Genomic DNA, 14,862 nt, shown 5'->3' on the forward strand with positions numbered 1-14,862 from the left:
TATTCAAACCCGCCGGGCTCCTGCGAAGCTCATTTGAAATTAAATGATGGCAGGGTTGTAAAAACGGAACGTTATCATCAAGTGTCTTGGGTAAACGGCTATAAATATTCCAGCAACTTTGCAAGAGTTCTGCCGACGCACCTCAAATTATTTTCGTTGGAGGAAAAAGTGACCTTTCCCAGAAATGAGGCCTCATTAGCGATGTCAGTACCTACTTATACGCATTTATATTCCCGCACATAATGTGCTGTAGGTGCGACCGGGCAGCAAAATTGCCGTAATCAACATTTCAATTGAAGGCGCGCCTATGAATTAGCATTCTGTTTCCGTTAAGTTGATATCGCCTTCCGCGAGTTTTTACTTTCACGCGTTACCTTTAAAAATTTGATCTGCTTCCATTTTTTTTCCCATTAAAAGTATAGTTCACTCATTTACCCATTTTCAGTAGTCAAAAGTTCATATTTTGTCTCCATTTAAGATAGTTTTTGCAATTTGAATCGCAGTAACGGTCCAACCCTTTATTTCAAACTACAGTTGTTGCCATCAGCCACCCAAGCCTTCCATCCCAAAATGTGAAAACAGAAGGGGCTCCATTTTGGCTGCTGTGATGAACACGCTTCAAAACCCTCAAAATACAATGAACCCTTTCCAAATAAACCCATGTGACATTTGCTCTGTACACAAATGGACTCTGATGTAGCTATGAATCCAGATCCTTGGCTGAAAATCACGAAAGCGGGCACTAAATAAGAAGGCGTCCACTCAACTCTGCCTGAGGGCTCGAACGAGGCAGATGGTACTTGAGAGAGGAGAAAGTTCCAGAGGGTGACAAAATAAGAACTTTTCCTCGAACTGCCTTCTTAAAGGACCTAGATCATGATATTTTTGCACTTTCCACAGTTTAAATTATGCGTATAGATAACATTTGGCACATTAGCCATTTCATTTCTTATTAAATATGACTTTTAGGGTACTGTTGTTTCTAACCAGAAAGTGAAATGTCTCGTTTACTGAAGCCATGTTATTCATGATGAGCGCTTATCCTCATGAGTTGTGAATGAAGGAGTTTTACTGACATTAAAATGCAAAACGGTATCTAAATAACACACTTAGTGACACGTTTTCCTTCTATCAAACCGGTCCCTGTGATAACCCAGTATTCATGACAATAGTTCCGCCCATGAGTGAATTGTTTACCAATGATGTTGATTGTCCGGCTGTGTGTTTCCAAACACACATTTTTGCAACTTCGGCATTTTCCACAAGTAAAACGTTGTGACTAATATACGAAACATCGCTGTTTACTTGGCCGACTCGGTGCAAAATCTCTCCTCCTCTAAACTATGTCAAAACTAAAAGACATAGATGAGGGTGGTGTGTATTTACTCTTTCACGGGCGGATGTAGGGGAGGTACGCATTTATTTTACTGTCATAAGTTTTTCTCAATTCATTTTTAATCTTGTCGGGCAGGGCCGGCATGAGCCTGCAGAATAAGCAAAGGATGCTCGGTTAACAAGTCTGCCTCACAGTTAAGGGACCTGAGTTTGAATCCAGCTGGCTCTTGTATGGAGTTTGCGTGTTCTCCCCGAGCCCGCGTGGGTTCTCTATGGGCACTCGGGCTTTCTTCCACATTCCAAAAACATGTTGTCTTGCAACCAGTTGAGGGCCTCTGCTGGGATAGGCACCAGCAAGCCTGCGACCCTCGGAGGATATCCGGCTATAGAAAATGTATGAATATATGCTATAGAAAATGTATGAATGTATGCTTGGAAAGGCATCAGTGAAAGAAAATAACACTTTGGGGGTGTTTAGGGCAAAAAAAAAAATCATTGCAATCATCATTGCGACATGGTTAAAAGTTCAAAAAAGTTGACTTTTCATGATAGGGCCCCTTTAAGCACTTGCCTAAAGATGACTAATGGCGCTTCCACTCTTTGCCTTATCGTGCAGCTAATGAGATCATTCCTCCTCGCACTTTAAACTTTTACAATGACAAAAGTGGACGCCCGGGCCTCTGAGCCTGACTTCTCCGCCTTAATAGCGCCGAGTCCGACAAGCGATCCTCCTCAAATGTCCGTCCGCGCTGGCTCGAGGGGCAGCTGAGGCTTCGACCCTGAAATTTCGCAGCAAGATAATTCCTCCCACTAAAAGTCCCCAAGGCTCTTGCTGTGCACTTGAATAAAAGACAAAACAGGGCTTAAATGAGTGTTGCATCATCATTCCATGCAGGAAGCCGGCTCTTGCTGGATTGATGCTGATCTCCGCACTGAGCGATGCAGGAGGCCCTTCTTCTTGGATTTGGAACGAAGTGAACGTGATGGAGACTAATCCCTCCCCCCAAAAAAAAGCACATCCACAATTTCACTCGATGGGTCTTTTTTATGCTAATCGATTGTGAGTGGGGAAGAAAAAAAAAAAAACAGCAGCCGCAGGGCGATTTAGTCAACAGGCGACAAGCTATTTACATAAGTGACACGAGGAGGAAAACATGATGCTCCGTTGTCACATCGTGAATGGCAAAATGTGCAGCCGTGAGGAAGCGTTTTCCGATCAAGTCTTCTCAAGGACATCATATGACCATATATTTATTAACATGTACAGTGGACCCCCGGGTTACAGCGTTTTTTTCATGTTGCGATGTGGAATACTGAGTTTTTCGTCTCCTCTTCACGGTATTTTTCCTGCTTTGCGACAAAAACAACTGTCATGACCCTAGGGGGTTGGCTGTATTTGTGTCGTTTCGTCTCCATCTGCAGGCGTTTTGGGGTGATTGCACTTATTTTCAGTTGCCGTCAATGCCTCCATGCAACGCGTCACTACAATTCTGGTCGGCGTCTCCTCACGGAGATGCTGGTCTGCTATTGGTCGAAGTCACTCGTTTCAAAATGTTGGAATGGTAAAGCTTTGTTCTATCGCTAAGATAAGACAGCTTAGCCAATGCTACGCTTACTAGGGAATATGGACATAACTGCCACTCAAAGGTAAATAAATCTTTTCTATATTTTTTATTTATGATGTTTTTGGACTGTATACATGTATGTTATATATACGTAGTACTTACTATACTATTTTGGTACCAATTTTTAATCTGTAAGTACATTTTTTATTTTAACGCATTTTTTATTTTAACGCATTATCTATTTAACATAGGTTTGGATTGCCCGCCATACAGTGAATTCGCCTTAAGAGCCCAACCGTGGAACGGATTAATCTCATAACACGGCATTGTGAATTTGTGAAACAATGTGACTTTGTTCTTCTATTTTTTTTTCAATGCTGTTGAGGGGGCTGTCAATCTCATTTTAGAATCAATTATTGCATCAAATATTCGGATAATATTGTATTTTGCATGAGTGTATTACAATTTTTTCTCACTCTCATTTTATTGACCAAATACTGTTGTTTATTTAGTAGTGATTAGTGTGTGTGTATTTTCAATGAGCACACTACTGTTTAAGGTAAAGGAACAAGTGAGTCTTATTGTGTGATTTTTTTTTTTTTTTTCCATTTCATGCGGCATTCAGGCCATCAGGGACGTGGTCTGATTCCAGAGACCCGTCACAGCTAATGAAGACGTGGGCTGCTGAGGCAACCGCGATTGCGTTAATCCCACCGTTGTCTCATTGTGCGGCTGGGGGATGACATTCGGAAAGCCGTCAAGTCCTCCGCCGCTACGCCAGACTACAATTACACAGGTGTTTTTTACACCCGAGCGCAGGACGGCCAAAGCCCGCCCGCGGGGGGCTCCGCGCTAAATCTGACACTTAATTAATTTATCAGCGCACACGCAGCTTCTTGTACGCAGACCATTTTAATATCCGCCCTGCTTAACAAGCTGATTTTATGACTTTTCTGCTCTTAATAGGAAGTCAAAACGGAACCATTTTGCTTTTAACAAAGGTGAAATGAGCAAGTTTGAAAATGTATTTTTTATTTCCACAAGCTAATGTGCTTCAACAATGAAGCGATGATTCAACAATGACAGATGATGAAACTGCCAGCCTTTTTAGGGCATTTTAGAATATTGTGCAATCTCATACCTATCTTTAGTGCTTCATTATTGTAGTAATCAATGATTACTAAAACAATGAATCAATAAAGTAAGTGATTACTAGTTTATATGACAAAATATCAAATAAAGAACAATAATTGGTTAACAAACATTGATTGTGAAAAATTGGTTTTGTAATAGGCTTTCATGCAAAATAAAGTTGTGTCTGATTATTCCATAGAATAATCGACAAAGTCTTCGATACTAAAAATAATCGACGTTTGAAATGATGATTTTGTAACTGGTGAGAATGAGACGTTAGTGTCCAAAACAGCTGTGCCCGACGCAAGTTTGATTCCTTCATAATCTCTCATCATGGAACATCTGGATGCAGAGCCTTTTAAAGCAACTTTTCTTTTTTATTTGTCCTACTTTACTCTAATCCTCCCACGCCATGTGACCGTCTCTTCACAGACGCATCAACAGCGATGATGCCGACATAGACGCCGCAGTACGCAATGAGGCTCTTTGGAAAGAAACTGCACTTGCGTCTGCCCCCTCATTGTCTCATTACTGTGTTGTTTTTTTTTTCTTTCCAAGGCTTTGCAGACTTACAGTTAAAGAGAGAATAACGATGCTGGCTAGCACCTCAGAGTAAAAACCACTTAAATACTGTATGAGGCGGTAAACAGAACATTCTATTTAAAATTAAAAAAAATATATACTCAAACTTGCATGTCTTCTTCAGGAATAATTAGAAGTTAGCTAAGATCTAATAGCAAAATTTCTATCGTGGAAATTTTAATTATTTTGTATTTTCGTTTTCAAGTGACTATCATGTGGGTTTTTTTTCTTCAAACTAATGAGGCTACTGGTAGGAAACATATGGTGGTAAATCTACAATTCTAAACCAAAAGCATCTGTCAATGCTGCTGGCTCAGTCAATATCAAGAAAATGCCAGAAAGTCCAACTCAGTTTAACTATAGTGGACTTTTCACCAGGAACAGACATGAGTTTGACCATAAATAATGAACATTTGGTGGATGATGGTTACCTAAAAAGTCAAGTCAAGTTTCAAAGTCTCAAAGGGATTCACAGGTGAAAAATAAGTCATAGAAAAAGTGATTATAAACGCGAACGTTAATATATTGAACCGTGAATTTACATCAAAGAATGATCCCAACTACTTGGGAGAAGACTCATGGCATTTCAAAAACAATCATAAGGAGACAGGACATAGACATGTTGAAGTAAAAAGTCTATATACAAAAATCCAACATAACTGGGGTGAAGAGTGAAAATTAGACTCGGAAACTAGATTTAGAAACTGGATTAGTAAAGAAACTAGAAAGGCTACTTTTTTGACTTTCTGACATCACAAAACAAAGATCCTAAATACAGTCAGTCAAACTAAAGGACCACAGCAACTGATATCTTACTGAGCCCAAACATTTGTGTCCACTGTTCTGTCAATTTGACCTCAACAAGAAAGATGTTGATTGCATCCCACCCATCACTGGAAAGGTCAGGGTATCCTCACCTAAGCCCACCCCCCGGGGGCTTAGTAGGGTAGCTCGAATGAGTTAAAAGATATTGACCCAAAACAAATGTCCACTACAGTGGACACAAATTAATAGGCTGGGTCTCAGGAGGATATCACAAAGCAGATTTCTGATATTTATATATGAGAGACAAGCTCATGCTAGATGCATTTTTCCCCCACACCAATGTAAAAAGAATGAATATAGATGCCTGCTTACTGAAAGCACACACATGCGACCGCAAGGGTCAAACTCCATAGAAAAATGCCCACTTTTAAAAAATAACTCCCATTTTTCTGCACTTGAATAGTAATGAGAATTTTCATGCTTCTGCGGCACGCCAGCGTATATGAGGAGGCACAATTCGGCATGGATCAAATTAGGATAGTTGACTTTGCGCTCAGCTCCCCGAACGTCAATCTCGATGAAGTCTGTCAGCGGGCTGCAAAGTCATCCGCTGAGCCTCAGAGCTAAGAGTGGAACAGATGTACGGCTATTCATTAGCGCTCCTGGGACTTGTATGGGAGTCCTTGCGCCACCTGTTGTCTTGCCGCACGCACGCGCACGCACGCGTTTGGTGCGAGACCACCGGCTTAAACCTAACCTCTCATTAACACACACCCACATGCTCCGCCGTCCTCGTCTATCCTGCCAGAGCTAATTGGGTCACTTTTGAGCCCACAGTCAGCGCAAGCACCCTCAGAGGGGAGAGGGTGAGGAGGGGAGGGAGTCTAAGAAGACCACCGCCATGCTGGTTTAGCATATGCCTCACTGCTAGCTTGAGGAAGCCAGATTAGAAGCAAACAGACACGTTAATATTCCGTGCATAGCTACAGGGGAAGTACAGTATGCCTATAGCAGTGCTTCCGTGTTATTGCTGACAGAAAATTGACAGGATCGGCAGAGTATTCGCAATGCTACATTTCTTCCACATTTTGTTTAGATGTCATCTCACAACTGACGGAGCGAGCCGAAAGAATTTCCTGTAGACTGAGACAGAATTTTCGAGACACAGAGCTGCGCCTTGAAAACGGTATGGACGATTAATCGAAGACTAATCGATGATCAGTGTGATCAATAACCCCTTTAGGAAAAATTAATCGTTTCGAGACCTAATTTAACCCTTCTGTGTCAATTTTAAACCGATTTGGGCCATTGATCTTGATACAGCTAACCAAAGAAATTAAATAACCACAAGGGAGTAAAAAGTCTCGATCTACATTTCTAGCAGCTGACGTCCCGTGATCGAAAGGGTCAGTTGGGGTAGGACATGATCTGTTTATTTGTTTGGAAGTGACACGAGACATACGGGACAATGCCCTGCCTGTTGAGCCAGTGAATCGTAATCGAAGCAAACGTCAGCCAATCCTTCAAAATAAACTGTACTTTCGGTATAAGTAACATATGATATGAACGGCCTTGATAGGCCTTTATTTTGAAATTCATCCCGGAAGCGTGAGCAGGCTCTGATGTGCTGTTCTTAAATCACGTACACATGGCTGTTGTTTGGAATTGAGGTTCAAACTCTCAATTCAGAGCACTAAAATAAAAAAAAAAAAAAAAATAATTTAAAAAAACAAGCAACGATAACTGTCCTTATTTTCCAATTTGTTTTTTTCTTTTTTGTGCAATGCTATGTGGGCGAACAACATAGCTAGGAGGGCAACCGGTCAACTGCAGGCAACGCATTGAGCACCCTTGCTATTGATTGTCAAAACAGCATGCAAATATGATTTATTTGATTGTAAAGTTTACTAGGGCCCATTATGACCAGCGACAGAGAGGGGTTAAACCTTTAGCGCTATTTTGACCATTTTGAGGTCATTATTTTTCCACAGCATTGTTTTAGCTAAGGGATGGCTCACTTCTGGTTGTGTGACAACTACATGGTCGTGCAATGCGGAAATTTGATAATTTGTCAGCATCTGTGTGAAATTTCAGCTCCCTGGTGTCTTCTTTAAATACTTTTCCTTTGATGTGAAATGCCTGAGATGTAAAGATCAAACGATAGGACAAAATACCACGCAAGAGGTTTTTTTTCATCATTTTTGGGCCATTTTGTTCGGCATCATTCTCGCAGTATTTTGGCCAAGGGAAGGCACACTCTTAGTAGTGTGATAACTAAGTGGTCGTACCATGTTAAACTTGATCATCTGATTGAAATTTCAGCTCCCTAGTGCATTCTGACTTTGATGTGAAACGCCTTCGATATAAGCAAGTAAAGTTGCGGAAAGTTGATTTCCGGTAAATGAGTCCTTCCTTTCGTTAATGCATTTTTAGGTATCCTCATACAGTTTTCATAGATAACGATGTCATTTATAGTCACCACAGCGAGCGGGAGGGAGTTTGAAATAGTTCCGCTTTCCCTGGGGGGGGGGGGCTTTGCAAAAACTAAGTGAGAAGCACCGCTTTATAACGTAACAAAACGTGCGTGTGTGGGGGGGTGAAAAGCGAAGCTGTGTTTGGACTAGTTCAATGTATCCGAGGAAGTAGCAAGCTGTGGTTATGTGTTTTTATAATGCGGACGTGAGATGCAGATGAGGCCAGCCGTGCGAAACACGGCCCCAACACCAGATAAGACTCCAACCAGTGTTTTGCGCCTCCCCGACCGGCGCGATCCGACCTTGCTAATCTTTTCTGCGGCTTCCCTAATCAAGGCGCCGACTAATCCATTTCCCCGCGCCAAGGCGAGCGGCGGTTCAGCCGGGGGCCCAGCCACACTGGCACAATTAGGCGGAGGGAAGACAATGGCGCGCGTCCCGGGTCGACGGGAAAGAATAATAGCCGAGCGAGCGGATGTACTACTCAGCCGCGCAACAAAGGCAGAAAAGGCACACTCTTGTGCACAGTCAAATCTCAAATGATGCAATTAAAGAGGAAGTCCGCCACAGTTCAGCAACAATCAATGTGATTTGTTCCAACGTGGCGGACCCGAATAAAAGACGACGTCGCTTCTGTGCAACGGTAACGAATGCACCGAGGTGACCCCCGGCTCCCGCAAGGGTGACAAAACCAAGAGAAATCTTGCTCAAGTGCTCATGGGAAAAGTTGGCTAACAATGGCTTGTAAATTGTGATTAATAGAGTATTACCAGATTTCAAAGCAATTCTGTTAATAGTGCTGCGACAATTAGTCGATATTATTAAAATATCCTTTTGAATGGATTTACAGTGTAACTCCGAGATGGATATCAGAAAGTTATTCGCCCGCAGCAAGGATAAAGCAGCAAGCGAGACAACATAAGTCTGTCTTAAAGGGACAATGTGTAAGATTTAGACTGTTTTTCATTACGGAGAGCAGGAGGTGCTGCATTTACCATTCTCCGTAGCTACAACACACACGGCGACCTCTGGAGGAGTGTCATCCCCATGTAATATAATTTAATGATAACAAGACCTACGATTTTATTTAAAACACTGTTGGTCATTAAGGACACATTTATTTGAACGTTTTTGAAGTTTATAACCATTTCGTTTATTCCTTATATAGAAAAACATTCTGAATCTTACACATTGTCCCTTTAAGTTAAACAAATTTCCCTATCATCAAGTCGTGGGCCAAATTTTTAAAGTAAATTTTTAAACCTCTAAAATGCCTTTGATAAAAGGGCTATCTTTAGGGCTGTCACAATCAAATATTTTCTCGAATAAATGCGTGAAATATTGCGATTGCACAAGCTCTTGTAACTTGGATTCAATGGAAGTTAGACACCGGCCTCGTGGTGTTTTGATGGCCAACGATAAATAATCAGAAGCTTACTTGCTACTTCCAGCGAGGCATTGCGACTGACGGCCTCGCCCAGGTAGTTGCGCGCCACGCAGGTGTACACGCCCTCGTCGGGTTTGCTGCGTCGGCCGTGGACGATGCGCAGGAAGAAAAGCGAGCCGCTGGGCAAGAGCATGCGGTGCGAGCGGGGGTCGTCCTTGTCCGTCTCCACCCGCTCGCCGTCCTTGTACCACTCCATGCTGGGAGGGGGGCGGCCCTCGGCTTTGCAGTTGAGGGTGGCCGGCTCCCCCTTAGAGACGATCAAGTCGGACGGGTCCTCCACGATCCGGGGGGCGCTGTCTTCGAACCGCACTCGTGACCCTGAAGGCATAATTTTTTTTTTACAAATTTTGTAACGTAAAACTTGAAATGAAGTCAACCCAAACATTTTAGTTACAATAATATGTTCTATTCACTCCCAATAGTCTTAACATAGCATTCTGTATAATTATGGCATTGGTAGAGTCTGATTTAGGCGGAAAAATCCACCTGTTTTACGATCATCTCCGGGGGCAGCCATTTTGTTTCTTGCACAAGACTGGCAATCACAGTTCCTCGTTTTCCAGTAACAGCCAATCACAGCTCACCTGTTTTTTGAAATTAGTCATGTGATAATTACATGCTAAAACGTGATTGGGTGTTACGTGAGCTCTGAGCAACTGTGATGTCATTTTCAGTCGCCAGCATGTGGCAAAATGGCCGGCGCTTAAAATGGATGAAAAAACAGGGCGGTTTAATTTGTCTTAATTTTAATGTAAGACTAACCCATCAGTCCGAAACATTTTCATGTCATGAATCTTGTACTGTTTATTGTAATATTTTACTTGATAGCATTTAAAAATAAAGGAGAAGAAGCCCTTGAAAAAATAATAGCATATTGGATCAGACTTTCAAAATTGAGAAGCGGGTAAAAAACCCAATTATAGTTTTTCAGAACGCTTCCGCCCCAGTGTCCTGCGAATCCCAGAGGACAAAGTCTGCACTCAGGATGCAGCCAAGCATTTAATATGTCATTTATTATGTCAGCGGTCAGCCTGCGTCGGGCCTGTTGCAGAGGAAGGAGACAACTAGTGGGCCAAAAGCTAGAAATTGAGAGAATGAGAGGTGAGCTACGGAGATAAAGATAACTCTATCTCCGAATCTCCCCGGGGATCCATTACTAGCTTTTCCTTGGCATTGAAGGAAAAGAAAAAAAAAAAAACGGTCCACAGATTTACGCTAAGCTTTTAGAGACAGACCCCACGTCCCTAACAACGTGTTACTCTTAGCTATGAATAATTCAAAAACTCCGCAGCTTTTAGGTCGATTCTGACGAACAGATGGTCTCCCCTCGTGGAATTAACACAACAAAACTAAAGAGAAACTGAAATGCTCACAGCGCTGCTTTTATATTATTTCCATTTCCAGCACATAATCTGGATTGAAAAGAAAAAAAAAAAATCCATTATGATTGCAGATGAGCAGTCTGGAGTCACCTAATGACATACATGCTGAAGTTACATTAGACTTAAAGGGGGGAAAATCCTCCTATTTGCAGCCATAAGCAGATTGGTGAATCTGAAGTAAAAATCCAGGAAGCAACGCCGACACCCCGAGGTCACGCTCAGTTCCAAACGCTTCATCTAACTGCGAACGGAGCCTTTAGAAAAGAAGCCTCGTCGTCCTCGCTGGGTCACCGCAAACACACACGACCGCTCGTCAGAATCCGACGCGCGTCGTTTCCATGCGTGACCCTCAAGCTAATGCTTTGGCGTGACGGCATCTTCTGGTCCATTCGCTAGCGCGCTGCTTTGACACAGTTTGCAAAGCGCATTTTTCTTGCTCAGGGACGGTAAACAAGTTCTCAAAGAAGAAGAAAGCCTTCTAGAAGGCTTGGAAATGTCACTCAAAACCGCCTTTTGTTTACCAGATTGCATCACATAACCAACAAAACTTGTGAATGCATGTGGAGTACACTTCGTCAGATTGCGTTGCATTTCATCTTCTTTTCATCGAGGATGCCTTCAACGCCTTAAAGATTGAATTTTCTGTATTTACAATAATTAAAAAAAGAGAAAGAGGGGTTGCTTTTAAGTAGATGCTAAAATAGGTTTACTCTTTCACTTCCAATTATTTGGATAAACATGGTTCGAAAAAAGTACACTGCCTCCAATCCCAATGTTTTTTTTTTTGTTTTTTTTGCACAAGTGTCTTCTCAGGGTTTGGATCCATATCCACTCCAAAGCGCAAGGCTAAAAAGCGTTTTAAAAACAGCCACAAGGTGGCAGAAGTGCATTTGGTAAAAGATTAGCATGATGCTAATTAGCGACAAAAAGCAACATCTATAAAATGTGCTTACATTTACTTTTTTTTTCCTGGGACAATATAAACCTGACAGTCACAACTTGCTCTCGTTCTTCATTTTGATGTATAAATCTATGCATAAATTTTGACCGGTGTATACTCTCTGGCAGCACACTATGACAAACTTTGAAAACTGAAAAACCGCAAATATTTCAAACTCAGCTTGATTTTTGCTGAAATGATTCGAAAGAGATTAATGAATTTCTTCCTCTCTTTTTTTGGATAGTATATACATATATACACAGTATATCTGCATATGCTATCCAAAAAAAGAAAAAAAAAAGTGTATACAGTATATACTGTAATATATATATATATATATATATATATATATATATATATATATATATATATATATATATATATATATATATATATATGATGAGATTTGTTTTTTCCCCATTAAGGAGTATTCAGAGTACATTGAAAAAATATTTTTTAAAAGGAACTCTTATTAGAAGGAAGTCTTCGGATAATGATTTTACTTTTTCCTGATAAAGTCAAATATTTTTTAAGAGTCATTCTTGAAAAGGGACTGCATATTTTAAGCCATTAAGAGATTGTTGATGAAAGAAAAAATAAAACGCTGCATAATTTGGCAGCTTTTTTTTCCAAAAGCCTCTTTAGCATGGATGTGATTGCGTGCAATGCAGTAAGACTCGCCGATTTCGAAGCACATGCATGTGGAGCTCACAGGTGCATATTTCACACTTATGTTGTAGCGCAACAAAATGTGATTTGGTGCATAACAAGTTGTACGATTGTTGCAAGAACACATTGTGCTACCAGGCAGAAGTTGGAGACACCTGCCAATAAGAACAGTGGTCTAACAAGGCAGCACATTCAACACAAACAAAAACTCATTATACATTTCTGGGAATGGCAGCAATTCAGTTTAATTCAATCAAAAGGCGTCCCTAGCGAACGTTCAAGGTACGCGGAGAGGCTGTTCATAAAAGCACGATAACGGGGGGTGGAATAAATATGAATCATAACAGACAATATATTCAATACAATGGCATTGAATCAGTATGTGACCATGAAGGCCCAAGAACTGCTTTTTGAAGACAAGCTATAATCACAGAACGCCCACTCGAAATGTTTTTCTACAGATGTCCTCAGATGCTGCATTGTACTATATATATATTTGTTTTCACAAAAGCAGTCTTATGTTGGTGAAAATGAAAACTGAGATACAAATATTCCAATTCCACATAAAATTACCTTAATATGATAATACATAATACATTGTGGTAGCTTTGTGGTAGTATTGCATTGTGGTAGTAGCCAAAACTTCAGACAGTGTAAATTGACCACCAGGAGAGTCAATTCCAACATTTGGATCTATCTATCTATCTATCTATACAGATATATATCTAGATATAGATATCGATATATATTTGATCTACATATACTGTAAAATTAACTGGAGACTCCAGCTTACAGTAGTTGTTGACAGCGGGCTAGTTTGTAGCTAAAAAAGTCTATATCCATAGCAACAGGACACATTGTCTACTAATCTCTTATTTTCATACACTTCGATGACAAACGTTTAGGCTGCCGGCAAATGAAAGTTTAGACCTTGAGGAGTTCGTTTTTGTGTAAATTAAATTTGAAAAAAAAAGTCATTTCCGTCCAACATGCATTTTTGTCAAAGACTCAAAACTGATATCCCTGACTGTTTTATTACCTTATTGTCAATATTTTATAAATCTGTTTATAAAATAAAATGAAATGAGAACAAATACTGCTCTGATTTGAACACCCTGATATTTGTCCTCCTTGTTATCAGAATCTAATATCGTCCGGTGGCAGAGCGCGAGTTTTCTAATGGACTGCCTGACACAACGAAGCTCCTCCCGTGACTTCAACAAAGTTGCTTGGCCCCGAGATGCAAGAATAAGACCAAGTTCTGAAGGCTCCGGGACAAAGACTGCACTCTGTGCCCTCCCGCGGTAAAATGACCTCCATCCAACATCGAAGAAGTCCAAGCGAAAAAAGCAATTCATTATTTTAGCAACGCTTTCCGAAGCATGAAACCGACCAATTCCAGCGTCCGCGCATGGGCCGATAACTCAATTGAGCGTCGGGAGAAGTGAGGAACTAATTCGCAGACAAATGACTCTAAATGGAGCAAATTAATGACACGTCGCCAACGCGGCGGCGCAAACGAGACGGCTTCTCATTATGGGGCGAGCGTTTGAAACGCGGCGCCGCTTGAGCCGGCCCGGAGACGACAGCCGTCTGTGTGTACACAACGGCGTTTGCCAGTGTGTCACGCCGACGCCACTCTGGCATATTGACTTTGCGCTTTTGCCGAGCTTCCTCCGGTGACAAGCCTGCAATCAGGGACGCCACATTGAGCAAGGACGCCGACGCATTTGTGCTTGTAAGGAAAATACATTTTCTTAGCTAATGTTTAAATGGTGACAGGATGATTGCTTGAAAGCATCCCTGAAAGGGAAAGAAGTTGGGTGCTTAAATAATGGCCGCCTTGGAGATTCATTTTGTATTCGCTGCTGGGTTTTTTTGTTTTTTTTTTTTTCCAAATGTATACTAATGCATGTGGAAATGGATGATTGTATAATTGCAGACCACAATAAACAAAGAACAGATAATGAACATGGTGTGGCATTCATGGATGCGTGGGTTAATCATACATTCATTTTTCTATAGCTTTTGTCCACTTCTCGGTTAGAGCTGAGCTGGACCAGCTGGCCTTTGACCCCAAAAATGAATCAATCAATCAAAATAAACATTTATAAAACCTACTCAAAGAAATCGCAAAATAATGTCATTCGTTTTCATCCGTGCGAATTAAAGCTTGCGAAAGTCACATGAACAAGCCCTAAAAAAAAAAAAACGGGCAACTTCAATTTTTTGCTGGTCCGATATTCGGTCGAGCTCCGCCCCTTTTCCATCATCGTCGGTCCGTCATTTTTTTTTTAAGCCAGACAAAATTGTAATCAGCGGCTCGTCAGTCTGTCGCTGTATTGCCCAACCTTCCGCCACCACAAGAGGGTGACTTTTGACATTTTTTTTTTCTGGTCCGTCATTTGTCAGGCGCTGGTCTACCTCTGTCTGCACTCATACTGATGATTTTTTTTTCTCTTTCTGTTTGAGAACAGGTGTGACACATTATTTTGATTATTTTTTTGTGGACAAATATTCATAATCAAGCTAATGTTTTAATTTTGTGACCAGATCTCTACTGTAATCC

At 41.2% G+C, this 14,862-nt stretch overlaps 1 protein-coding gene across 1 annotated transcript in view; it reads right to left on the bottom strand.

The window, feature by feature from the left end:
- The window catches only part of LOC148415490 (roundabout homolog 2), a 56,729-nt gene that overhangs the window by 33,435 nt on the left and 8,432 nt on the right, over positions 1 to 14,862 (bottom strand). Inside the window, exon 2 of the mRNA XM_088427574.1 lies at positions 9,294 to 9,620. Within this exon, the coding sequence (XP_088283700.1) occupies positions 9,294 to 9,620 (327 nt within the window). The remainder of the gene's footprint in view (positions 1 to 9,293; positions 9,621 to 14,862) is intronic.

This window comes from Hippichthys cyanospilos, chromosome 11 (assembly GCF_059441005.1).
Source record: "Hippichthys cyanospilos isolate Australia breed blue-spotted pipefish chromosome 11, RoL_Hcya_1.0, whole genome shotgun sequence".
NCBI lineage: Eukaryota > Metazoa > Chordata > Actinopteri > Syngnathiformes > Syngnathidae > Hippichthys > Hippichthys cyanospilos.